General features: G+C 41.6%; 1 protein-coding gene across 7 annotated transcripts; it reads left to right on the forward strand.

Moving 5' to 3' along the window:
• Positions 1-318: 318 nt before the first annotated feature.
• ENO4 (enolase 4) lies at positions 319-27346 on the forward strand. 7 transcript variants are annotated; one of them, XM_081192987.1, is made up of 14 exons: positions 330-886; positions 2413-2541; positions 5627-5817; positions 6746-6888; positions 10601-10770; positions 12869-13000; positions 15422-15487; positions 16281-16337; positions 18969-19136; positions 19403-19528; positions 23025-23214; positions 23990-24057; positions 25052-25169; positions 26832-27346. In XM_081192987.1, the coding sequence occupies exons 1-14, from the start codon at positions 704-706 to the stop codon at positions 26942-26944; spliced, it is 1854 nt and encodes a 617-aa protein (XP_081049113.1). In that variant the 5' UTR covers positions 330-703; the 3' UTR covers positions 26945-27346. The 7 variants fall into 7 exon arrangements, 6 of the variants coding, with proteins under 6 accessions (XP_081049115.1, XP_081049114.1, XP_081049116.1 ...); XM_081192992.1 differs by lacking the exon at positions 330-886 and adding an exon at positions 999-1210; XM_081192991.1 differs by lacking the exon at positions 330-886 and adding an exon at positions 999-1149.
• Positions 27347-27709: the final 363 nt, after the last annotated feature.

Genomic DNA, 27709 nt, shown 5'->3' on the forward strand with positions numbered 1-27709 from the left:
ACAAGGGAGAGAAAACAGGGCTAAATAAGGGAAATAAGTGTTTTTTGTTTTTTAAAGTTAGGAAAAACAACACAGGAAATGGAAGCAAATCGAAAAGCGACGCACATGCGAAAACAGAATCGGAGGCAAAAAACAGCAGTTGAAAAATTGGTCAAAAGGTCACAGAATTGGTTGCGGGGACGGACCAAAATGCAATCACAAGCCTGAGCGGAATGACAGGTCTCTCTCTCCCTCTCTCTCTCTCTCTCTCTCTCTCTCTCTCATACACGTTCTCTCTCTCACACACACACACATGCGCACAGAGGCGTCTGTCCCAGGTGAAGGCAGGGAACCGGCTGAGCTGACAAAGACTCGACTGCGCTTCCCGCCTTTGGGCACCAGGTGGCGCTACAACCCGCCGTGTCCCAAGTTTATTCATTCTCCGGAGGAACCTAATCAGCCGGCGCCGCGCCGGAGACGTTAACAGGGCTCAGCAGGAACCTCCTCGTCGTGGTCCTCCCTCAGAAGTCGGGGCTGACGGATTCCGAATGGGCTCTGCTAAACTATTCGGCACAACTATTCGACCGAAGCCCGAAGGAAAGAACTTGAGGAGAGGAGGAGAAACGGGAGGAACGCGATCCCGTGAGAACACGGTAATCTCGGGGCGGGAGGTGCGCGTGCTCCGTCTCCTAGCAACGGAGCCCCGGCGCTTCTCCGAGGAGACATGGAGTATTGCGGGAACCGGACTGCGGGCGAGCAGCTGCAGCAGCCGCAGCGGCGGTTCACCATTACTGATCTCAAACACCAGGCTGCGGAGTATTACCGCAGCAACGAAGTGCCGCAGCGCCTGGAGGAGGTGCTCAACGCCATGTTCTACCAGCGCCCAGAGGACTTCTACGGGCACCTGGTAAGCCGGACCCCTGTGTAACGGCACCCCCGCTTGCGCATGCGCCTTTGGCCCAAACCGGAGGACGGTACGATGTGTGCCTGGTGCGCACGCGCACCGGGAGTAGGGGGGGGGCGGCGGGAGACGCCTTAGGTGTGGGACCGGCTGGGTGGGAGTGCAGAACTCCCAGTGACCTTAATGCAGGTCGTGTGTTCCTGGTGTGTGCATCTGCATGGTAGTATTTTGGCCCTTTACAGGGCGAGCTTCTCCATGATATTTCCGAGGCAAGTCCCACTGAGCTCCTGTGTGTCCCCATTCAATCCAACGAGAGTTACTCCTAGCTAAGTGGGTATATAGTGGCTGCAAATTTACGGAGAGCCTTGACAGCACCTTAAACACCAAAATATTTATTTTATGGGTTGAAATCTGCATCATCATATGTGAAGAGTGCACTCTGGTACATGAAAACCCGTGCCATAATAAATTTGTTTGCAGAGCAATCCTGTGCAGGTCAACATAGAAGTAAATTGGGCAGGGAATGGTTAACATATGCTAACATTGCTACATATCAGTATAATTTGTACTGTCACCTGCATTATGATGAGCAAGGCACACTTAGGAGGTAGAAGGGTTCTCATTCTGTACAATTTGCAAGTCTATTGTAAAGAGGACGTTCATGAGATTCATGCCACATGACTGTATACTGGTAGGTTGGCAGAGTATACTTACATGGTGTATAATCTTATGAATTTCCTCTGAACAATATACTGTAGCATATACAGTAAATGTCATGATCTGCCTTTGTTTCCCATTGGTAAAATTGTAATCTTATGACATAATCTCAGTGTTAATTCGGATATTAATAAAACAAGGGTTATAATGCACTAAGCCCACTAGAAAATGTGATTTAAATGATTGGTAATAAAAGAGGGAATTAGAAAATGCGAACATACTTTTTATGATACCATATGTCATCGGAAGCAGAAATAGTATTATATGTCATAGCAAGCTCACATTTGGGCAGGCTACCAAGACCTGCCAATATTTGTGGACCTCTACCTCTGAAATTCAGCCATCAGTAGAAAACATCATAGTGCCTTTTGGAGTGCTTCCTGATCGATTATTTCTCCTGATTGCCAGGCAGCATGCCCTATACTAGCGTGTGTCAGGGAAAATGCTGGTCCCTGTATTAATTCCTGCTAGTCCAAAGGGCAGGCTAGGATCCTGCAGAATCAAAGTCAGTGGCACAATCCAAGAATTTATTGTGATCCATCCTTGACTTCATTGCAGATGAACTGGTATCATTACAGTTTACCATACTCCAGAAGATTTAGTGAAAGCCAAGAGGGTACCATTAGGATTTTAAAAAGAAAGGAGATAATATTGTTGGTAATAGGTATGATCCCAAGCCATGGGTGCAGGAACTACTAAATGAGCAGTCTGATAAATGTCAGGGAAAAGTTTCACTGCAGACGACTGTGTACTAGGAGAATAGAAATCTCATTTTAAATATATGGGAAATAATTTCTATAATTGTTATCTTCCAGGCAAACTACTTCTCTGAATTATCAAAGCCTCCAGTGATAACCAAATTAGTTGGGAAAAAGGTGCTTGATGGGATTGGTCGGCCAACGTTAGAAGTGGAAGTGTCATGCCGAGTTAGGAACTGTGTCAAGGTATGAACTGTTATGTGCTTAATTCTCTATTTGATCCAGAGATATCTGACTGCCAGACTGAGGGCTGCCTGCAAATAACATTGTCCGTGAGCTTATATGGACACTGGTCAACCCCTGCCAATTTTTGTCTCAATATGATGAAACCAAAAGGCCTAAAGTAGGTTTGATGTTAAAATGTGTCAAGGCATTTAACATATCTAGGTGTTTTCCCCCTTAACTAGCTGCTGTGTGTTATGTGTGTGTCAGGATTGCGACCATGGTGCTTGGAGAAGGGTTTCCAATACTTCTTTTTTTCCTTGATGAAAATCCCCCCTCATGCTATTAATGTGAACAGAATCTAATTAATGTGTCCTAGGGCTGGTAGCAATTTTGGTGGAGCGTTTCTTCAGGACCACTGCATGGTAGAAAGTGGTAATGTTTCCTTTGCCTGTGCACCATGATCCTGAGTGTAAAAAAAGTTTAGGGGCAAATTAGACATCATACTATCACCCTTTTGAAATTTGGAAGGGTCTTGTCTGCTGTGACTTTTTATAAAATGTCTTCACTAGGGTTGAGGGATAAGGATAAGGATGAGACACCCAACAGTGAAGTCTACACAGGGCTGGCCCAAGGCATTTTGCTGCCTGAGGTGAACCAGAAAATGGCACCCCCTGGGAATTGTGGTTTGTTAAGAGTGCTGGGTTAGGGCATGGGCAGGGAATATTAGGCTCAGAGACCAAATGCAGCCCTCTAGGCCTTTCTGTTGAGGTCCAGGCCAGTCCTCTTCAGTCCTGCTTTGCATCCTCTTTGAGGTTTTTGGGTTTTTTTTTGTTAACTGAAATGTCTTTTTGGATGGAGAGAAGGTACTGTGGTTGTGGGATAGGGCTCATCTCACCCCCCTCAAAACCCACTGCCTCTTTCCATTCTGCTGGCTGACCTCTGTCTTGCCTTTGAACCATGGCTTACTGGAAACCGTGGCTGCTCTCTTGCAAAGCTGGGAGCTTGTCCATCAGGAGGCAGCTGTGCACGCAGCGTGCCACTTGAGCAGGACTCTGTGGGTTAGTGGCTTGATAGATTTACGGAAAAGACGATGTTGTGAAATGGGGAGGAGAAGTGCTCTGGTGAAGCAAGGGGGACTAAATGCAGATGGATAACAGGGGTGGGAGGAGAGAGAAACAGGAATGCCGGAAACAAGGGAGGGTGAACTAGAGAAGGAAAGAGCAGGGAAGGAGAGGGAAAGTAAAGAAGCCAGAAAACAAGTATGATTTGGAGAATGAAAGTGCGGGGGTAGGGTGGGGGACTTTTCTGCATTCCTGAAGAAATTGCTCCATGGAGGAAGCAGGGAGGTGTGGACTGTACCTAGATGCAAATTTGCCACCCCTCACAGAGTGCCACTTGAGATCATGGGAGGGGTAGCCCCAAGTTTACACTTCCATGAGTACATATCCCTCACTTGGGTAACAGAAATGGCATGAGTGGAAGGACAGAAGACACCCAGTGTTTCTGTGTATTTGCTCTTCAAAAATGTATATTAAGGTGTATTCAATATTAAGGTATATTCAATAGAGAATCAAAGGATAAATAACTGTTAGATGGATTTGTAGCTGGTTGATTGACCGAACCCAAAGAGTACTCATTAATGGTTCCTCGTCACCCTGGGAAAAAGTGACAAGTGGGGTGCCGCAGGGTTCTGTCTTGGGCCCGTTGTTGTTCAGCGTCCTTATAAACAACTGATGAAGAAATTGGGCGGGGGGAAGAATCATAGGCATAGCCAAGGGGGGGCAGCTGCCCCCTATAATCCTCAAAAATTATTGAAAAGCATAAAAAAAATACTCAATTAACTGCCCCCTAACAAAAGCTTGCCCCCTGTAATGCCCTCTTTTAGGTGGAATTTTAGCCGTGATCTCACCAAAAAAGCTCAACAACTTTTTGGGACCCCCATAACAAAAAACGTGGCTACGCCCATGAGGGGGATGCTAATCAAGTCTGCAGATGGCACCAAACCGGGAGGGGTAGCTAATGCCACAGAAGACAGAATCAGGATTCAAAATGACTTTTAACAGATTGGAGAACTGGGTCTAAACTAACAAAATGAATTTTAGTAGGGACAAATGTAAGGTTCTGCGCTTAGCCAGAAAGAACCAATGCACAAATATAAGATGGGGGACACTTGGCTTACTAGTAGTACATGTGAAAAGGATCTTGGGGTCTTAGTGGACCACCACCAATAGTGTGATGCTTCAATAGAAGTATAGTATCCAGATCAAGGGAAGTAATAGTACTATTCTCTTCTGCCTTGGTCATACCACACCTATAATTCTGGGCACCACAAGGGATATTGACAAGCTGGAACATGTGCAGAGGAAGGTAACTAATATGATCAAGTGCCTGGAAACCAAGCCTTATGAGGAATGGTTGAAGGAGCTGGGTATGTTTAGCTGGAAAAGAGGAGAGTGAGAGAAGATATGATAGCCATCTTCAAATATCTAAAGAGCTGTCACATGGAAGATAGAGCAAGCTTGTTTTCTCATACTCTGGATTGTAGGACTCGAACCAGTGGCTTCAAATTACAATAAAGGAGATTCCAACTTAACATCAGGAAGAGCTGTTTGACAGTAGGAGCTGTTTGACAGTGGAGTGGTCTCCCTTGGGAGGTTGTGAACTCTCCTTCATTGGAGATTTCTAAGCAGAGGTTGGATGTCTATGGATGCTTTAGTTTAGATTCCTGTATTGCAGGGGGTTGGGCTAGATGGCCATTGGGGTCCCTTCCAACTCTACGATTTTCTAATAATATAACCTAGAGGAATTTGCATTATTCAGAAGGTCATATAAACAATGTAGTTTACATGGTCAAAGAAGCATATGGACTAAACAAAATTGAAATGAAAGGAGCTGTGAAGAATTCTACTCTAGCAATAAAATTCTTTTAAATACCTTGTCAAAAGATTTGACATGTGGAGTTTATAACATTCGACAGTGAAAGTGGTAACCCTCTCCATACATCAGAAATAAAGCTTAAATAAACCTTTAGCACAAAATGATTTCAATGTAGTGTTTATTATGTGAAATTTCAATGGTGAATCTATTTTTAAATACTGTTCTGCAGAGGATTTGTTCCAGCATGATCTCTTCTCATGCTGAAATTCTTGAAAATGCTTCACCAGAAGCAATTGATGCTGATGAAAGGGAAAGAGAGGAATCTATAAAGATAGCAATTGAATGGATAAATGAATCACTGAATGAAATGTTCATAGGCCTTCAACCTACTGACCAGCATAAAGCTGATGAACTTCTAGGGTAAGTTTCACATATTTATTCTGCATGTTATATAGCAATTCATTTCTTTTGAAAATCCATTATGTTGCACTTACAAGACTGTAATTCAGGCTGCAATTCTATACTTGAGAGTAAGCCCTTTTGGACTCAGTGGGACTTACTTTTGAGCAGACTTGTATTGGATTGTACTTGTGCTTACCAGCATGTGGCATACTTGAGGATTTGAAATGGCTGTGCTTCAACCATAACAGTCTGGTGGTCTGGAGGCAGATTATGATTGAGTTTAAGCTTAGTCTGTAAATAAAATTATCATCTACCTTGGAGGATACCAGCCTGGAACCCATGAAAAACTTTACTGTGTCAGAGCCTGCTGCCATTTTATTTTAAATAAAAAAGTAAGTCTCTAAGCCCTCCTAGAAAGTTAAGCAAAATGTGCAGGTACCCTTCTAAGCAATTTTAGTGAAATGATCACTCATGGGCTAAAACCACTGATAGGTAGGAGTAAAATTAGAGCTGTGATAGTTGCTTGGACACCAGGCAATGGAAATACCTTGGGTCCGAAAGAGTTGCTGTTTCCCTTTCATGTACTTTATCTGCTTCTGCCTTATTTTCTAGTAGTCCTTAGAATCTCCATAGTTTGCCCTTCATTTTTACCTAGCAACCAGGAAACATCTTCCCCGTGGTGGGTTTCTCTGAGTTCATGTACTCCCTAGAAGTTATTTTCTGCAAATATAAACTACACGGTAAGTGTGAGTGGGGAGGTTAAAGACCCCCCCCCCCGGCAAATACAAAATACCTCTCTAATTTTGTGTTATGTGTTTTATCAGAAATGTATTACTATTTATAGAAGTGAAGGTAACAAATTTCAGTGTACCCTGACTTGCGTGTGTCAAGAAGTTTCTTGAAGTACTAAAGCAACCAGCGGTTACTGCGCTTCCTTTTATTACAGTGAATATTTTGCAAAGAAAGCAGAAGCAGATGAAGAAAGAAGGGAAGCTGAAAAGGAGAAAGAGAAAGAAACACAGGAAGCAGAGGCTTCTGGTGCTTCAGCTGCTCCAGCTCCTTCTGGGAAAAAAAAGCCAAACAAAGCAGGTTATAGAATAGACCTTGTATCTATAAAGTAGATAGCATCCCGTTCCATTTAGCAAATGGGTATCATGGCTCTCAGGCTTGTATCCAATGAAGTTGTCCCGTTTTTACAACTTCTGGTTGTGTAATGGAACGTCCCCTCCATCTTCTCTTCCTACATGCCCCTTGCACACCCACCCACCCACCCACCCAAATCTTTCTCTGGAGGGTTGGCGGAACTCCCAGAACAGATTTGGGAGGCCACCTGGGGAGGAGAGCATGGTGAAGTTCTATTCTGCAAGTAGGAGTCCTTTCTGGGATAAAGACCCACATTTACTTTCTTACCTAAGCTTGTGGAAGGGAAGGGTAGTTCAAAGCATGCTTCTGCTATCACATTTTTATGAAATGTTATTGAAATGTTATCAATGTCGCATTTTTATTGTTTTTGAGTAAGCCACTTATTATTATAGGAAGGGGTATAAAATGTTATACATACATACATAAATAAATAAATAAAACTTTTGCACATAACCCGTTATGCTTTCCTGGATTCTCCACCCTTCAACATATCCCCATATCACTCTGCATACTGGACTTAATGATCCCAAGTAAAGTCATGGCAGTTGTAGATTGAGGTGTGGGTGGGTGGCTTGCTTGCCTTTGTTGCTATGTGATGCTTCCAAGTGGGAATCACACAGGCAAAACAAAAGAAAAAGATTGGGAAACACTTGATCTGGATACCTAGCTCTCTTTTCTTGGGCAATGCCTTATCTGAGTATCAGACTGCATTATTTGTCTTGACATGTGAATATGCACTCCGTTGTCTCATGTTGATTTGTTCATTTTATTAGGAATCAGTTTAATAGAGGAACATGGAACAGCACACCTGCTGTGAAGTTTATGTTTGTTTAATGGGATCTGGCAGGGCAGGAAAACAGCACAGTGGAAGGGGGCTAGGGTGTCTCCTAGCCACACCCTTTGGCTTTAAATTGAACTGCTAGCTGATCTAGTTGCCAGCCAGGGCCATGCCACTTGTTATCTGTAACGTTCAGTAATGTTCCACTAATGGAACCAACATCCAGATCATACTGACCCTTGAGAGCAAGAGTCTTAAGGATGCAACACCCATTGACTGTTTAACTCGAGGGAAATGTGTCGAATGTTTCTCCTCTTATTGGCTTTTTGCATAATTGCAGTGACCTGTTCATGATAAGAAGAAAGCGTTCTTATTCGTATACTCTTTAACATTTCATATCTTTCATGATTCTCGCAGTGTTTTTTTGTCTGACAGTACTCACCAGTATGGAGTACCATCACCCCTTTTGTAGCAGCTCATGACAGCCATTTTATGCCAGCATCCATGGCATTTTTATGAAGATTATGAGTACTGGCACCCCAATTTGTACCAAAAACACTGCTCAGAGTTAAATTTGCTTAAAAGTAGTACTGTAGCAGAAGTTTGTATTGCTGCATTTGCCTCACTGATAATTTTAATTGCCATTCTTGATTTCTTAGCAAATATAACAAAATCATTTTTACTTTTCTGGGAGAAAATATTTAATTACTGGAATTTCAGTAGTCTCAATAGAAGCCGTTATAGAGAAGTTGAACTTCTGAAGAGTAGAATTTGTCATTTTATGGAGAATAAAGGTGATTTTTGAGAAACTTTGGAGAACAGCCTGTTGCTTCATGCCTGACACCTCACTCATAATGCACTCATTGCTGTGCATTCCAGACCTAAGGAATATCAAATATATGATGTGCTTCAAATATATGATGTGCTTCAAACACTTAAGTTGGGTGTCTGCATAGAGTTCCATAGCTGCACTTGACAGCTTTCATGTTCTGCTGTTCGAAAGTTCTGTTAAGTGCTTGGATTAAAAGGTCAGGTTTTCAAAGGCACTCAGCACCCACAACTAGTGCTGGATTTTCAAAAGATGCCAGCTCCTATTTTAGAGTCAAAGCAAGCCATTGGATGATAAGAATTTGAGGACTTGAGGACATAAATGTCACAGTGGGAGTTTATGGTTGCTAAGCTCTGTGCTTCAAAAATCCAGCCATTATTAAGGTGTCCAAGTGAGAGCCAAGTAATTTTCAAAATCTACTCTGGATTCTTAAGTTTTGTGCATATAAAACGCTCTTTGGAAAGTCTGCATCTAAGGGTGCTGGTAGATGAAGGGCATAATAATAAGCAATGGAAGAGAAAAGGAAATAAAAGAGAAGGGTTCTATCCAAGACTGAAACAAGCCTTCATTGCAGAGGTCAAAATATCAGATTCTTATGTCTAAGAACAGATGTGATTTAAGCCTAAAGGTTAGGTGTGACAGCATGGGTTATAGCCTTCATCATGAGAGGGAAAGAAGGCAAGCCAACCAGCCAAACCAACCCCACCTTCCTCTCACCATTGCCACTGTGGATGACGTTTATTCTTCTCTGACTCCTCTGACTCCCTGACTAAACAACAGCTTCAACTTTCTGTTGGACCACTTTAAGCGGTCCAGCTCCTGTCTATATTGGGAGGAGTGGTATTTAATTAATTGGTTTATAAACTGCTCCTATATTCAGTAGTGTGGAAATGGTGTAGAGAAATAAATATAAAGCAGATAAAAAAACATAAATTTTATTTATTGAAAACTGCAGACATATACTAATTTGGGACGGGCTGGGCGAAAAGTTTTTGACATGACAACATGGAGGCTTGTTTCCCATCTGTGGAAGATGAATTCCAGACAACTGGTGCCACAGTTCTCAGAGCATGTGCCTAAGTCACAGCATGGTTTACATGCTTTGCTATAAACACCAACAGATCTCTATTCCCAGATCTAAGTGACCAGCATGGGATGTAGGGGGGAGAGGTGGTTTCTTAGATGCAGAACTGCACTGGCAATTACCGTTTCCACAGCTGTTGTATTCTGGGTCAAAGCACGTGTCTGCGGAGCACACATAAGCCTGCCCTGTTCTGCCCCCATTCCTCCCTCTTCTGGGTGCAAAAGACCTGTGCGTTGGCAGTTGAGTGCTAATTGGACATGCGTAAATGGTCGCCACCTGTATAGGGATTCTTATACCAGTAGCAAAGTCGTGAATCTAGCTTGGTAGCAAATTGGCAGGGGTGAGTTGAATAACAAGGTCTCAGACCAAATTCCCTGCTCCCGAATAAGCTATGCTTTTATTAAAGGTATCAAGTTAAACACTTTTGGGGGAAATTATTTTAGAAAAAAAGTTAATTTTACAGTTTAATTCAAGCCCCTTTTCTTTCTTGCAACTCTTCAACTTTTATATGGAATATTTTAACTACCCCCCCCCATTGAGGACAAGAGTCTTGGTTAGGTTTCTGTTTCTCCTTAATTACCAGGTTCTCATGCAAAACTTCCCGAATTAGTATCCCTTGCATGTTTCACCTTCCTGCAATTTTTTGAAGCCTATATACACGAGTTTTCAACATAAAGGGCAACCATTTTACAGCCTAGTTACAAACAAAATGCTTCAAAGTCCTGTTCCATCACAACAGGAGATTAGTATTAGAAAGTTCGTTAGAAGAAGTGTCTTAATATAAGGGGTTAAGATGGCAGTCCTCAAAACACCTATCTCTGGAGCAGTGTCTTTGACGCCAATAGAATTGATCTAGAATAAGAAGTCCAGATTCTTTGTTTTAATTGACTTCATAGCCATATTTTACTTAACCCTATGATGTTGATATTGTCAATAGAAAACTATAAACATGTTTTTGTTTTCTCAGCAAAGAAGTTGTCTGTGCTGGAGAAGCCAATCCCTCCTGCAGAACCCACGGAACCTGTAGTTATGGGTAGCATGGCTATTGGGTGTACATCTCTTGCTTTTGCAAAGACTGCTGCGACTCTTCGTGACATGCCTTTGTACTTACATATCGCTTTGCTGAAACACAATCAGGTACTTGTCTGGATTTAAGCATCCAGAATTCTCACTCAAGATAGGAATAAGAAGTAATCCAGACATACGTGCAGCCTAAGTTCTGTGGAACCTTTTGCTCAATATTGATGTGGTTTGTATCACAACCATATTCTCATACATTTATTATACAAGTATGACTTACCGTATTTTTCGCCCTATAGGACGCACCGGCCCATAGGATGCACCTAGGGATTTTTTTGGGGGGGGGGATAAAGGGGGAAAAATTATTCCCCCCCCAGCCGCGGATATCTGCCCGAAGCGTAGGGTGCTTTGCTTCAGCGCGCCCCGCGCTCCGTGCAGCAGGCTGCTATCCGCAGCCTAGGGAGCCCTGCGGGAACTCTCGCGGGCTCCCCAGGCTTGCTGATAGCTTCCTGAAGCCTGGAGAGCGAGAGGGGTCGGTGCGCACCGACCCCTCTCGCTTTCCATGCTTCAGCGAAAGCCTGCATTTGCCCCATAGGATGCACACAGATTTCCCCTTCATTTTTGGAGGGGAAAAAGTGCGTCCTATAGGGTGAAAAATACAGTGGTACCTCGCAAGACGAATGCCTCGCAAGACGGAAAACCCGCAAGACGAAAGGGTTTTCTGATTTGGAGGCGCTTTGCAAGACGAATTTCCCTATGGGAAATCTCCGGGGACCTCTTTTAAATGCTGGTGGTGGGGAGCAAAGCCTTTCCCCCCCTCCGGCCTTCAGAAGAGGTCCAGGAAGGCTGGCGGGGGCCGAAAGGCTTTGCTCCCCACCGCCAGCATTTTAAAAGCAGTCCGGGATAGCAGGGAAGCGCTTCCCGCTATCGCGGACGGCTTTTGAAGGCAGGCGGGGGGGAGTAAAGACTTTCGCCCCCCCGCCCGCCTTCAGAAGAGGTCCTGGACCTCTTCTGAAGGCGGATGGGGGGCGAAAGTCTTTGCTCCCCCCGCCTGCCTTCCCGGGAGAGCGGAGAAAGGCAGCGCGTTTCTCCGCTCCGGGCTTTTGAAGGCAGGCGGGGGGGGGGGCAAAGACTTTCGCCCCCCGCCCGCCTTCAGAAGAGGTCCAGGACCTCTTCTGAAGGCAGGCGGGGGGCGAAAGTCTTTGCTCCCCCCTGCCTGCCTTCCCGGGAGAGCAAAGAAAGGCAGTACGTTTCTCCGCTGTCCCGGACGGCTTTGGAAGGCAGTCGGTGGGGAGCAAAGACTTTCGCCCCCCGCCCGCCTTCAGAAGAGGTCCAGGACCTCTTCTGAAGGCTGGCGGGGGGCAAAAGTCTTTGTCCCCCCTGCCTGCCTTCCCAGGGGCTTTTACATCGCCCCGGACAGCGGAGAAGTCCTCCGCTGTCCCGGGCGATTTTAAAATGCCGCCCGCCAGCATTTTAAGATCGCCCCGGACAGCAGAGAAGTCCTCCGCTGTCCCGGGGTTTTTTAAAATGCTGGGGGTGGGAAGAAAAGCCCTTGTCCCCCCCCCAGCCTTCAGAAGAGGTCGGGGGACAGACTGTCCCCGGACCTGGTCTGAAGGCGGTTTCCATAGGAACGCATTAATTGATTTTCAATGCATTCCTATGGGAAACTGTGCATCGCAAGACGAAAAACTTGCAAGAAGAAAAAACTTGCGGAACGAATTAATTTCGTCTTGCGAGGCACCACTGTACAGTAGCTCTGTGCTCTTTATTCCACCAGAATCCATAGTAATGGCCGTAATGAATCTGGCAGATATCTCTGTGCTAGAGCGAGGGCTTAGTCATCACCTGGTGTATTGCTGTGCAAATTTGTGCCCTTGGTCACTAAAATGCAACTGTCACATTTTGTGACATATCAATTAATTCCTTTGGTTTTAATTCTAAAGGTGTCCAGGTAGTCGATGCTGCCCCATGCTTACTGTGCTTGCTTAATTTAATAATGTGCTGTTGACCAGCAAGTAAGCCTCCCAGAGAACTGCATGGGATGGGATGGGATGTAAATGCCGAAATTAAGTAAATAAATAATATGGAGCAATCAAGCTGCATCTACAGTTCCAGCAGTCCATAGTATTTGGGGGCATATGTAATCATCTTTCTGTTCTGGATAATTTGCAAAGTGAAGCCTAAAGAAGTTCCCATATGACTTTTTCCACTTTAGGAATCGCCTAAAGAACTGGCTTTGCCACTTCCAATGGCAACAGTTTTGAGTTGTGGAAAATCATCACCTGGAAAACTGAATCTATTGAAAGAAGTGATGGTTATACCTCCACACTGGTTACCAGTTAAGCAGGTACCATGTGCAACTGTTTTCCCTTTTGTTTATAATAAATCACAATATTAAAAAGCACTTGGTCATATTTTAATCAACCTGTAAGAAGTTAATTGCTTTTTTATGGCGTAATCCAACTTCCCGTTCCCTACGCTTATACCTGCTGTCTTCAATTGGAGTAAGAGTGAACAGGGTGTAGGACTGAAGCCTTACTGCCTCACTACTTATTACAATTGTGGCATAATTTCTAATGATGTGGGGTTACAAGTATTAAATACCAGGCATTAGGTGGGAAGAGGGCATTTTCCTCAGGAATAAAGTATGTGGTTTCAGTCTACTCTCTCCAGTTGTGTGATAGAGGTGAAAATCATCCACTCCATGTAGCAATTAGCACAAGGAAAAAGTCTCATTGGTGTCTCTGTGCTTGGTATTATTATTATTATTATTATTATTATTATTATTATTATTATTATTATTATTATTATATGATTGCTAAACACATCATTAATGTAACATGTTATTAGGTCCTTAAACATAACAAAGCATTTCTGAAGAAATAAAAAAATATTTGTGCAGTAGCACCTTAGAGACCAACTAAGTTTGTTCTTCAGATACCTCGTGTGCATGCATACGAAAGCTTATGCCCAGAACAAACTTAGTTGGTCTCTAAGGTGCTACTGGAGAAATACTTTTTTATTTATTTCAACTGCATCAGACCAACACGGCCACCTACCTGAATCTAAAACATTTCTGAGTTGGTTATAAGTATATGGAGGAATCATGCATTGTGCTTTTAATGCACAACACCCCATTCATTTACATCTGGGAAGTTGCCCGTGGATATGTCTCTTGTGAGTAATATTGACAATGGAAAGATATAGCAGAGTTCTGTGTTATAGTAGGCATTTCATTTTCACAAAATGAGACATCACATTCCTATAGAACGAATGAGTTATTCTCCTGAGAGTTCATTATTATGATGATTCCAAATACCTTGAAGATAAGTTTTAAAATTTCATTTTCATAGATTAATGTTTTTGTCAAATCACCTTCCCAGGTAATGTTTGTTCAATCCCACCTCACTCCTTTCAGATTAAGGATGTATAATGGTACACTCATGGATAGAACAACTGAGAGCAATGAAGTGGGTGAGATGGGAAAGAGATTTAATTAGATATGGTAATCTTCATTTGAATCAAGTGGGAATTGGCATAGATCCCCAATTACCAGTTCCTAAATGGGGGAAAAAATGGTTAAAGCAAATGTTTCATTCTATTGCACAACATCATGTGTGTGAACAAAATTAACTCAGGTCTAATTGCATGTTGGCTTTCCCTCCTGCTAATACCTGGATTTACTTACTTGGCAGGATTTAAGATACTCTTAATCCCCCACAGAACATTGCCACTGGTGTTGCGGTTTCTCCTAAACTTCTCATGCAACTTGGAACATGTCTATTAAAGTGAATAGCTGCAGTTTAATGAGCATACTGATCAGAAGAGCGGTGGTTCGAATCCCCGCGACAGGGTGAGCTCCCGTTGCTCGATCCCTGCTCCTGCCAACCTAGCAGTTCGAAAGCACGTCAAAGTGCAAGTAGATAAATAGGTACCGCTCCGGCGGGAATGTAAACGGCGTTTCCGTGCGCTGCTCTGGTTTGCCAGAAGCGGCTTAGCCCTGCTGGCCACATGACCCGGAAGCTGTACGCCGGCTCCCTCGGCCAATAAAGTGAGATGAGCGGCGCAACCCCAGAGTTGCTCATGACTGGACCTAACAGTCAGGGGTCCCTTTACCTTTACCTAGTAACTTTTGGAAAAGGTCACTTGTTTTCAGAATGTAATTGTTGTGAGCCTGGCTACTTTGGGACGGGTGGCAGTTGCTGTCAGAGGAAGAGGAGAGTGCAAGCATGTCAACAGCATGGAGTGGACCAAGGAGCGTGATGCCGCCAGCTCCATTGCCCCTGGCTCCCTGTCAAGCCCGTACAAACAGGGAAGGAATTCCCTAGCAATGGGGGAAGGCATCAACTAGTCAGGAGGGGCGGTTGGACAGCTGGAGGAGTCAGAGGGTCTGACCTCTGACCTCTCACAGAGAACTCAGTGCTGCCTGCACCACTGGGAACAGGCCCCTGCCCCATTTGGAGAAGTGTGTGCCACCAGTCTCATTGGGAGAGAGGCTTGTGTCGCAAGTGACCATGTCTCACTTTTAGAAACTGGTAGAGGGCTGTGCCCCCCTCTTTTAAGGACTTCTTAGCTTTCATTCACTCATGAACTTTTAGGACTGCCTTTGGTGATCTGCAGCTGTAGTGTGGCCTAAATTGCTGTAAGCCTTGAATAAAGCTTACTTACACACATACTGTCACTGAGTTTGGGATGGGAGCCAAGGCAATTACTTTTAATAGGGGAAAAAATTGTTTTTCTGTGGGATTTTTTTATTTTTATTTTGCAGGGTGTAGAAAGATGTGTGGATATTCAGAGAGAAGTAATGAAGTTGCTGAGTCAAACTACTAACGTGGTAAGATAAGTTATAAATTAATCATTTTTGTATTTTCAGGAGTGTGTGTGTGTTTATGTATATGTTTATGTGTATGTTTGTGTGCATATATACCTTGCTTTACAGAAGGTATACACAAGTCCAGTCTGTTGTCCTGGTTGGCAAGTTAACTTTTCAAGTAAAAGCCACCAGAAGTAAATCAAACCCATTATCTTTTTATACAGTATGGCAATCATTTATTTCATTTATGCACCAGGAAGACCAAACAAGAAAGCCACCTCAAACTCATGGAGAGACCCATTTAATTAGGGACTCAAGTTACTATTGTGTCTGTTTTTCACATTTCTATGCAGGTGCCAGGATGTCTATTAAATTTTTTTCAATAGAATGATTAGCTGCTTTTGCATTGGCTTACGGTTCACGTTTATTTATTGACACATATCTGTTACTTGCTGTGACAAATACAACCTCTCCAGATGCCCTTAGGATGTGGTGTACTATTATATATGTCATTTATATTTCATGTGCCTAAATTCTGAAAAAAGTCATCAATGTGCTTCATTTTGTTTGCTGCAAATAATCTGTTCAAAATCAGGGAGGTTTATTCATAGTGATGTTTTGGATATCTGTTGTCAGTTTGCAATAAATACATTCTGTTTCAAACTCTGTGTTCTGTACTATACCCAACCTTTATCTTGGATAATATCTTTGAAGCTATTACAGTATTTAAAAGATGGCTAATTTTTTGGTTACTATTTTTCCTGAATATATAATGTTGGTATTTCTAAACAAATTTTTAAAACCTTTGTAACAGCCTAGTTCTGTGGGAGAAGGTAAAAAGACTTCACGGGATGCTGCAAAAAAAGCTCCGGTAAGAAAAAATAACAATACAGTTTTCAACTTGAGGAGTGGATTATTGCAGAAAACAGTTGTTAGAATCATAAGGTGATAGGTTTATTAGCAAGTGTGATGGCCCTTGATGTATTGAGACTTGTGTACCATTATTTGTTGGGAGGGATTTATATTATACTATATTGTGAATAGAAAAAGAAGATTGCTTTCCATCAATCAGCCTTTCTGACATAATCATATCAACCATTAGAAGCTCAGGTTTGTAGGAATTCCTACTGCACTTCACACTGATTGAAGAAGGAAATGGAGGCACACACTGTCTCTTAAACCTGGAACCAATGTTACTCCTGTGATGATGGCAGCACAGTGCTCAAATAAGTCATGCTGGTTTTGTCTCTAGATCCTGTTACTTGGATCTGTATCAGTCCACAGGTTGCGATTTCCTAGGTATTCTAATGACTTCCCATGAGCTAGGTTCAGTCATGTGTTCAAAAGCAGAATATGAAACCATCCAGTACCGGTAAGAGTTACTTATTTTTGATAGCCAAATTGGAAGCCCAATTTGGATAGGAATGATTTTTTTAAAATTATTTATTATAAGAGCATTCCTAAAACAACCAATTCAATAAAAATATCATAGTGATGCACACTACAATAATTAAAACATCATAAAATTATAAAAAGCATAAAATGTAGAACATGTTTATTCTATTTTATTTATTAGACTGGGAGTTAGCAGTGCCCCTGTGAGGATGTATGTATGAACAAATATGGGTTATGTAGGTTGGATGGCGAGGAGCGGATGCTCTCCAGGGTAGGGAGAGAAGAGCAGGTAAATTTAAGTGGAAATTTTTACGTGTACAATTGCATTTTAAAAATGTTTTCTCTGTAATACTCTTAGATTTAATGTTTAATAAACGATTACATTAAATGGATGTATTTTTATTTAAACCGTTGCTAAAAACCATTTTTATAAGGTAAGAGAGGAAACTAAATAAATATTGTGTGAAAAATGTAGTGTGATAAATAAAAATATACTGGATCATATTTAACATTGGTTCTGCTCAGAGTTAGACCCATTGAAATGAATGAACATGACTAACTTAGCACTATTAATTCCAGTGGGTCTACTCTAAGTAGCACATACTTGCACATAACTGATAATTACATAGACTTTTCTTACAACAACAACAACAAAATTTTTATTTATACCCCGCCCTCCCAGGCCAGAACCAGGCTCAGGGCAGCTAACACCAATAAAATTACAATAAAACGTAATAGGAAAGAAAACAACAACAACAACCACAAAATAATTAAAATACGGGTTAAAATACAATTTAAAAAGCAGCCTCATTTTAGCAGTAGCCCATAAATCAAAACCATAAGGGGAGGGAAACATAAGGGTCAGACTGAGTCCAAACCAAAGACCAGGTGGAACAGCTCTGTCTTGCAGGCCCTGCGGAAAAATGTCAAGTCCCGCAGGGCCCTGGTCTCTTGTGACAGAGTGTTCCAACAAGTTGGGGCCAGTACTGAAAAGGCCCTGGCCCTAGTTGAGACCAATCTAACCACCTTGCGGCTCAGGACCTCGAGAGTGTTGTTATTTGTGGACCTTAAGGTCCTCCGCGGGGCATACCAGGAGAGGAGGTTCCGTAGGTATGAGGGTCCTAGGCAGCATAGGGCTTTAAAGGTCAAAACCAGCACCTTAAACCTGACCCTGTACTCCACCGGGAGCCAGTGCAGCTGGTAAAGCACTGGATGAATGTGATCCTGTGGCAAGGACCCCGTAAGGAGCCTCGCCGCGGCATTCTGCACCTGCTAGAGTTTCTGGGTCAACTTCAAGGGCAGCCCCACATAGAGCTGATTTAGTAGGATTGGGGGATGAGACAAATAAGCATGCATATAATTGCAGCCTTTTGGGTTGATATTCTTAGGATTTTACAACAACTGTTGTTGGTGGTAGGATTCTGCCAACAGCTTCAGTGTTACATTGTTTGCATTCTAGGGCCAAGATGGCTTCTATTTCTATTGTCATTGGCACAAATTGCCCACTTTTAAATGGACTTCAGTGGAAGAGTTTGGCACATGGTTAAATCTCTCCCACTGAATCAGATTAATTATGCTTCATTTTAAGTGAATCATGCCCATTACTTGTGTTTCATATTTTATTAAACTTCATAGGAATATTGCATCATTTGGAAGCAACAGAGTTGTTTCATCCTGTTTCTTTTGTTTAATTGCCTAAGGACTACAATATATTTCTATTTTCTCCCTTTTCAACTTTGTGGAAGTATGTCAAATCTGAATGTATGAAACAGCATGCTTGGAAATAGTATTGTTATCTCTATGTGTCATCTGTTCATAGAAACTGGGAACATTAGCCAGGCCATCTGCAAGAAGCTGGTTGCCTTCATGTAGATGCTGATAATTTATATACAGTTGATGCACATACAAAATAATAATCCAATCATAAACTGAATTATAAAATAGCTATACAGGGAGAGAATGTTCTATCTGGCTAGGTTGTAGGACAGTATGGTACCTATATAATGCAGCAGGGGATGGTCTTGGGGGTCTTATTCGGAGATTGGCAGAACACTTCTTGTACATGACTATATGAAATTAATACCAGTGTTTTTAAATTCATTTACAGTCTCCTGTTCTTAAAAAGATGTCTCACTTAGGCTGCCTGGTAACAGGGTTTGAAAGTCTTGAACAACCTCTGGCTTTGATCCAGTCTGCTTGTACACACCTTTCCTTGGAACTAGGAATAGATGTATATTTGGGAATAAATTGTGCTGCTCATGAACTAATTGACTGTGTAAGCATTAATTTTTGGTATCTTTATTTTCTTTTGTCCTTTTCAGTACCTCTTCCTCTCTCCCCAAAAGGGATCTATCAAGGGGGTGGGCTCTGTAAAGGGAAGGAAGTCGATCAACAGACTTCATTCATGTAAAAGACCAGTGGCTCCTTTGCGGCACCTCAATGTTTCTAATTATTGTACTTTATTCCTATCATTATTAAAAAGAAAAGTGAGCACCTTCAACTCTGATAGTGATTTTTACCTTTCAGTATTTTTAATTTTAGTCTAAGGGAAAATATGAAGTGATACTTGGAACATTCAAGAGCCCTGATGAAATGGTGGATGTGTATGTGGACCTAATTCGTAAATTCCCATCTATTATGACATTAATAGATCCACTGAGGAAAGAGGTAGGAGCTTTCTCTCTCTTTATTTTGGTATTTTTATCACTGTCCTTGGGGAGAACCCAACAATAAAAGAAACACATAAAACGTGCTTAAACTTTGGGAGGGATATGTTTTATAGAAAAGAGGAAGTCATAGAGGAAAGAAAATTTCACTGAGCTTCATTCCTCAGCATTGTGGCCCCGATCCAATTAAAGTTAGACACACTTCAGTCCCACTGAAATCAATGTGACAGAATTTTGACTAAGATGACAATCCTGTATCGGGATATGTCTGAGTAGACAAGAATAGCATTTTGTTGTAACTTAAGATCCATTATAATGCTTAATTCCCATTGATATCAAACTTTAGATGGCTGGGGGCCTGTTTGTATGAAATGTATGAGATTCATGCATCATATTAAAGTCTCATTTTCAGAGAATGATTGCAAAACACAGCAGCACAATTAACTAGGACGAGAATATTTGCCACATTTCTGTGTTCAACTATTTGATATTTTAACTCTATACAGTATATTGTTGACTTGTATTTTGTTGTGAACTACCTTAGAAGGATTTGTATCCTGAAAAGAGGGCTATAAATGACTATAATAAATAAATACATTAAAGTAAAAATCAGTGGCAATGCCATTACCTTGAATTAAGTCTACCTCAGTAGACTTAAGAGATTTAATAGATATATGCTTATAGATACAAGTCTCGCTCTCTACCAACTGAGCTATCCCAAGTCACATGACAACATAGATTGCCATCAGAGCCCAAATGGCCAAAGAATAGGCAAGTAGTTTAGAGCCTCAAAGTTTTAAATTTGTGATATTAACTTAAAGTCAACATTTGTCACCTTCTATTGTTGGAAAGTTATAGATATCTGCTAGTTCTGTATGCAAATTGAAATTGAAAAGTTGACCATGCACTTGTACCATTGTAGGAGCTAAAGTGAGTGTATTTTGAGTGTATTTATGAGGGAGAGGAAACCATCAGAAACAGACATGCTGCAGTGCCTACATGTTTTCTGCAGTCTCTCCACACTCATGAGAAAAGCTGTGTGCTCTGGAGCTTTCCTCTTCCTCCTGTGAGGCTGGTAAAAGTGAGTAAGGAGAAAAGAGAAATAAACTTGGACATCAAGTATACCTGAAGGAGCGTCTCCACCTCCATCAGTCTGCCCGGACGCTGAGGTCCAGCGCCGAGGGCCTTCTGGCGGTTCCCTCACTGCGAGAAGCAAAGCTACAGGGAACCAGGCAGAGGGCCTTCTCGGTAGTGGCGCCCGCCCTGTGGAACGCCCTTCCAGCAGATGTCAAAGCGATAAACAACTATCTGACATTCAGGAGACATCTTAAGGCAGCCCTGTTCAGGGAAGTTTTTAACGTGTGACATTTTACTGTATTTCTGTTTTTTATGGAAGCCGCCCAGAGTGGCTGGGGAGGCCCAGCCAGATGGGCGGGGTATAAATAATAAATTATTATTATTATTATTATTATTATCACCCCTGTCCTTGATCCTCGATTGGACTGTCAGACAGTCTAGTTGCCAGCTAACTGCTATAAAATAGGATAAATGCTTTCATATCTGAGCAAGACTGAACAACCAAATATAACTGCCTCCAGTTCCCTCTTAATGCAGGCCATTAAAATCCAGACAAAACTAAGAGGTCTTACAATAGTTCTGGGAAGACAATCAGGCTGTGATTTTGGCAAGTCTCCAAAAGGAGAGAATTCTGTAATTGTGGAGCAGCCATTAAGAAGCAGTACATGCCCATGGCATACAGATTGTATACTGAGAAAATGTTTTGTCAGTCTTTCTCAGAAATCATAGTGGAGACATACGAGAGAGGATGGAAATACATATCTTGCTGCTTTAGAATTACTGGCAAAATATTGGTAAAATATACTAGTTTCCGTTGTAGAGGTATGTATAAGGAAATGTTGGCAGACAAAGCATAATGGATAACATTGATTTCCTTTAGACCTAAATGAGACGGGAAAATTCACTCTATTGATTTCTTTTAAAAAATCAGCCTTCTGTTGCAAACTGTAATAGGAATAAAACTGTTACACATAAATATAAACACATTTACTTTTTTTTTTTAAAAAAAGATAAAGTGTTGTGAAGTACATTGGGGGAAAATGTGAAACAGGAAACATTACATATGGTTAAATATATAACTATTAATTCTGCTTTACTGTCATATAAAAATGCATTGTTTTGAAATAAATTGTTCTCTTTTGTGTATAAAAAAATGTAACAAGAACAAATTTAAATATAGGGAAGATGGCAGGGTTTTTTTTTCCTATTAGGAACAAAGATGACTATGGCTTTACCACATTCATCTGTTTACTTGATGCCTCTCTGGGTATTGAAAAGGAAAGGAAAATAAATGGCTAAATAAATAGCACAATATAGTCCTGTGAGCTTCCAGTACCACAATGAATGTTGATGGCTTAGAGATAAACTACCTTTCTTATTGTCTGAAGAGGGAATTCAGAGTTTACATTGAATGCCAGAGACTGCCTTTGCTGCTACCTTTGTTGGATGGGAACATGCTGTTGCTCAGTAATAGCTATGCTAAAGTCTGTAGGCAGCTTCCCATACACCTTCCAGCCAAGTGGGAAAGGGAAAAGAAAAGGTCCAACGCAGAAATGGGGACCGCTTTTCAGCCCGAGAGCTGCATGTCCCCGTGGGCAACCTTCCAGGGACTGTGTGCCAAGGGTGAACAGGGCCAAAAGTGGGGGAAGCAATGACTTAACATTTGTATGGTTGGGTCCGTATCAGTCTGACAAAATTCAGCGGTTTATATGCACAGCACACATATACACACTTTCCATCCTCAGACCTGCAAGAAACATCAGAGTTAAAGAATACATTTCAGCAAAACAAGATCCCTCAAGGGCACAGAGCAGGGCCAGTGGGGGGCAGGGTCTGGCCTGTAAAGAGGGTGTGTGACTTTTGGAGCACCCTCACATCCCACCTTCCTGTATAGCAATCAAATATATGGCGGTTGTTATAATTATTTCATTCACGAAGTGATTTGCAATATAATAAAAACATAGAGAAAACAGTTACATGTGTAAAATCATGTTTAAGATACACACACACTGAGTATATATATTTATAGTGTAAAACAAAAACAGCACATACTCAATTCAAACCCACTACCAACTGGGATAAATATCTGATTAGAAGGGTTGACTGTTCACCAATTGGCTGGTGCTGATGGGAATTGAACTCCAGCAACATCTGAAGGGTCCCTTGTTGGCTATCCCAGCTATATGAAGTAGCGAGGGAAGAATGGGAACCCAAAAATGCATATTTTGGGTTCCTATTCCAAGCAGGTTAGAGCCTTGGACAGAAGCACTTCTGTAGGGTTGCAGGTATTAGTTGTGGGGGCCCATTTGTCTTCTCTAAAACAGCACATACTGAAGTTTATACTGAAAATACAGAGTATCCATCTGGTTTCTGGCATTAACTTCTGAAATTCTTAATCCGTTATTTTGCTATTTGTATAGGACTTCCAGCAGTGGATCACATTACGCAACACGTTGGGATCTAAATGCTATATTTTTGCAGAAGAATTGTGCAAGAGTGTATCTAAACTTATGGAGAACCACAACACACCAAAATGCAGTGGTCTCGTCCTAAAATATACCAATGAAGCTAAAATTTCTGACCTCTGTAAAATAACTCAGCTTTTAGATGGTGAGGAAAGAACAGAATTAAAATAAAGTATACACTATAGGTTTGCCTATACGATCTGTAAAAGGATGTAACATGTTATACTTAAATACAGTAATTGACAGTGTTAGAAATGCTTATTAGACATAATTGGCTCTCATCATGGCACAACAATAGAGTTGTGGGCTCATGTTCAAAATATATTAAATGAATTCTTGGAATACAGTTCCGCTCAAAGTGCTGTATAGAGCCAGGGTAACAGGGCGTATCTCTCATATGAATCGTTTCTGTTGTATATTTCTATGGACATTTTACAAGTTTTCAAAATGTAACAAAGCTGCTGAAATAAATGAACTCTAAGCTTCAGAATTTAATTTATACTAGCTAGAGAAGTGGTTTCCCCCCTTTCTTCTTTAATCTGCAGCTATATTTTGTATAAGTTTAGATTAAATTAAATGCCTCAGTGCCTCACTTTTGTCTTGAATATGCTACCAAAATGATATGTTCAGTCATTAGTAGTTGTAGAAAGTGACAGAGCAAGTATTTCAGCTGTTATACAGAATGTCCACAATCCAACACTGAGTTAAATGAGTTCAAGCCCTTTTAAATAAGTGAGCTTAAATTCTCAAAACTCAAATGGATTATGAACCATGGATTTAACAGAACAAGAGAAGACATAGAAAAAAAGAAGAAGAAAACTATTGTAATAGCCAAAGGCAAACAATGGAAAACAGATAGTCTTTTGGCCGGATAGAGAAATGAAGAAACAAAAAGCACTTTTCATTTCCATCCTATACAGGTCGAAAGCGCATTTCCATTTTAGGCAGTCCAGATGGAGAGACTTCTGATGACAGTCTTGTAGACCTGGCAAGTAAAGTAGCGAAAGCTGTTCAATTGCTCAAATACTGCTTTTTATCTTGACGTGGCCCACAGTAGAAATGTTGTCTGTAGTTGAAACACAGGTAACCTTTTAGAAAATTGGCTTTTTTGAGAGAGTCGCCTTTTAAAGAGAGTTAATCTTTGAACTATAAGGGGGGCGGAGATGCACAACAGTGGGCAATGGTAGCACAGTGAAAATATGTATTGTCTCTTGCTGACATTTTAAGGAAAAGTTAAGCAAATTATTCAAAACATAGAGCACTGACAGTATTTCTTGAATAACAGGTCTTAATGGACTCAGGCTAGTCTCTTTGTGTTAAAGCATAATTGCATAGAGGATGTCACTAAAAATTGGCCACTTATTTAAAATTAATGTGTGAATTTTAGTCCACCCCCCTCCCAGTCACCCTACCCTGCCTCCTGCTGTCTCCTGAGCTTCCAATTCCCTTCCTTTCAGCACTATACTGTTTTCCTGACTCTCAGCTCAATGTGGTTTCCCTTTCCTCTTCTCTGGCTTGGATAGCTCTTTCTCCCTACCTATCCCACCAATGCTAGAGCTTGCATGAAATTCCCTCCTAACAGAGTTTTTCCTTTGACTCATCGCAGCCAAGGTATTTGTTAAAATGCCATGCCTTACTCTTACTCTATGACCTTACAGCAGTCCAGTCAATGACCTGTTTACATGAAGGTCATGGGGTTTACATGTAGGAAGCAAAAAATTAGCCAGAAGCCAAATTTTAGCACAGCATTACAAAGCAAACACTCACTGTCCTGTGGAATAAATGTTCCGGCCATACATATGGCAGTGTTACAAACACAAGAATAAATGCTGAATTGTAGGCCTCCACATAGAGATGAGAAATATGAATGTTACATAATTGAAGTCTGCTTCTAAGTCACCCAAGTTATGTAAATAGCAGGAAAGGGGATTCATTTTTCCCCTCAACGCTGAAGGTTTAAAATGGTAATTTTTTTGTTTAAGGCTGTTGGACTGAGAACTAGGTTCATCAAGTTGGGAGGTCTTTCACGTGGCGAGAGGGTCGCCAAATACAACCGTCTTCTTGCAATAGAGGAAGAACTCGGCAAGAATGGAAGACTTGGTAAAAAAAAAAACCCTTTCTTACATTGTTTTCGGTGTTTAATGAATAAGAATACAAAGATTGGAAAAGGAGTGATTGAAAACACTCTGCAGGAGGGAAGGAGAATCAAAAGACTATAAATAAGCACTTGCAGAAAACAGGATGACATTTGCCACAAAGTACATTGTCCTTATAATGAGTTGTCTGTTTACCTGAATGTTAAAATAAGACATCCTTTAGGCACAGCCTACAACAAGCTTTTCATGAGCAGAATTAATTGGTTGGAATCTTCAAGGCCAATGGAGAACATTTCTAATGTTATTGGGATTTTTTTTGTTCACACAGAATTTTAGCTGGAGGCAGGCATGTTGCAGATGATGCTTTGAAAATTGTTCTGTAGCATTCCATATAAAGATGCAAAAATATAGCTGTGTGAAAAAGCTACATGGCAGCTTCATATAGAATATCATATGTGGTAGCAGTCCTGGTAAGGGACCTGCTTGGTGATAGGTCAGAGGCTTTGAACCCAGAGGTTCCAGGTTCAATCTGTGGCATGTCTGACTAAAAGGAGATAGCATGTACAGTCATACCTCGGGTTGAATGTGCTTCAGGTTGATCGCTTTTGGGTTGCGCTCCACGGCAACCCAGAAGTAACGGAACACGTTACTTCTGGGTTTCGCCACTCGTGCATGTGCAGATGCTCAAAATGACATCACACACATGCACAGAAGCGAGAAAACGCGCCGCGCCGATGCGCCGTCATGTCTTACATTCCATTCAGGATGCGAACAGGGCTCTGGAACAGATCCCATTTGCATCCTGAGGTACCACTGTAATGGGAAAGGTCTTTTCCTGAGACCCTGGAAAGAGCAGTTGCATGGACATATGATCGGGCACCGTGTACGACAGCTTCCTATGTTCCAGTTCATTCTGCCAGTGGCATCAATCCAAATGAAAAACGTATTTCCTTGTATATTTCCCATGGCATGTCATTGAAATTTTACACTTGTCAGCTGTTCCCTAAGCTGTGCAAAATCTATGGGCACAATCCCTATGCAGGAATCCCCAAATGGCATAGCCGAGGCCCGGTTTTACCGCTTTCTTTCTTTGTGCATACACACAGATGCAGGCACTGTGCCAAGCCATTACAGGGAATGAGTGTATGTGCGCATAACTCCATAGCTTCTCTTATAAGCTAAGGAACATGAGTTTGATGTTCACATTCCTTCAGCAGAGTGAGGAGGGCTGGATGAATATACAAGGAGTACATATGCTTCCCATCTCCTAGACTGACCTGAAACAACTTGGATGTCGCCTGTTTAAATACACGTATGCAACGAACTATGCTGTATTCACAGATTCAGAGATGTAGTAGAATAGAATTGTTTACAAATGGAATAACCGTCCATGCTTCTACAGAGTCGGCGTAGTGTATTTGCTAGGAGTGTGAGCTGTGAGGCAAGAAGGCCTGGCATTACACTGCACGTGACTTAACAGTGCAATTCTACATCTGTACTCCTAGTTAAGTATGTCCAGGATCCCAGCCATACCAATTTAATCTCCATAGGTACAAGCCTGCTAAAGTTAAGCACTTTTAAATCACATTGCTTTTGCTGAAAGACTTTTGTAAATACTGTATGTGGGTTTTTTAAAAAATACTCAAGATACAAATTTCCATTTCAGGTGAAAGAGAGGATCATGAATTTGTTGATTATACTGAAGAGGAGGAAGAAGAGGAGGAGGAAGAACTTGAGTCTACTGATATTACTGCAAGGACAGAGCGCTCTGCTACATAGAAAGTGATGTTTCAGACTTGACTTTTTTGGCCCAGAACTGACCCCTGAATTCTTCATTTTGAGGCCAACAACATGTTCCTACAGGACTATCACAATGGGGCAACAGTTGGCATAACACAGTCAGTCCTTTGGTTTTATTTTCCTTTAAAATGTTTATATTTCTGCTATGCATCCTTTAACACAGCTTAATGGGAATTTACCATATGGAGTAACAGTTGTTTGTTCTATAAAGATATGACAGCGCTCTGTGTAGGACAGAAGGACCACAGAATCCATGAGTAATGCATTCTTTACTAGTCTGTTACTCCATTTATGAATGTGTTTTTTTAACGCAGTGTTCACTTTGGAGTCCTTTTTTCCAAAGCAGCATAATAATAATAAAATTTAGAATGTTTGCCATAATTTTGTTTTAGGACATTAATTTTCACACACAATTTTAAAAACCACTTTTTCAAGCTGATTTTCCTTTCCAATAACAGTGTCAGCAGTCAAAGTATAATTCAGGTTTAAATATCTCTGAAGTAAAATTCTCTGAAAGTTTGAATAGATCAGGGGTGAGGAAACTGACTCAGAGCCGAATGTGGATACCCAAGCTTCTTTATTTGGCCTTTGAGACTCTTTCCAGGCCACATCCCTCACCAGTCCTGCTCTGTACTCTCCCTCAAGTGCTTTTGCCTGGCTTGACTATATATGCTTGAACTATAATGCCTTTTGCATGCCTGACGTGGCAGGAATATACCCTGTTCTACAAGGCAAAAGTCACAT

The sequence above is a fragment of the Podarcis bocagei genome, assembly GCF_964188305.1.
Source record: "Podarcis bocagei genome assembly, chromosome: 4".
NCBI lineage: Eukaryota > Metazoa > Chordata > Lepidosauria > Squamata > Lacertidae > Podarcis > Podarcis bocagei.

Excerpts from the sequence above, each read along its gene's own strand:
- ENO4 (XM_081192987.1), top strand. The coding sequence starts at position 704 with ATGGAGTATTGCGGGAACCGGACTGCGGGCGAGCAGCTGCAGCAGCCG. Across the intron at positions 5,818-6,745 it reads AAAGCTGATGAACTTCTAGG|TGAATATTTTGCAAAGAAAG; the intron begins GTAAGTTTCACA and ends CTTTTATTACAG. Across the intron at positions 15,488-16,280 it reads TGAGTCAAACTACTAACGTG|CCTAGTTCTGTGGGAGAAGG; the intron begins GTAAGATAAGTT and ends CCTTTGTAACAG.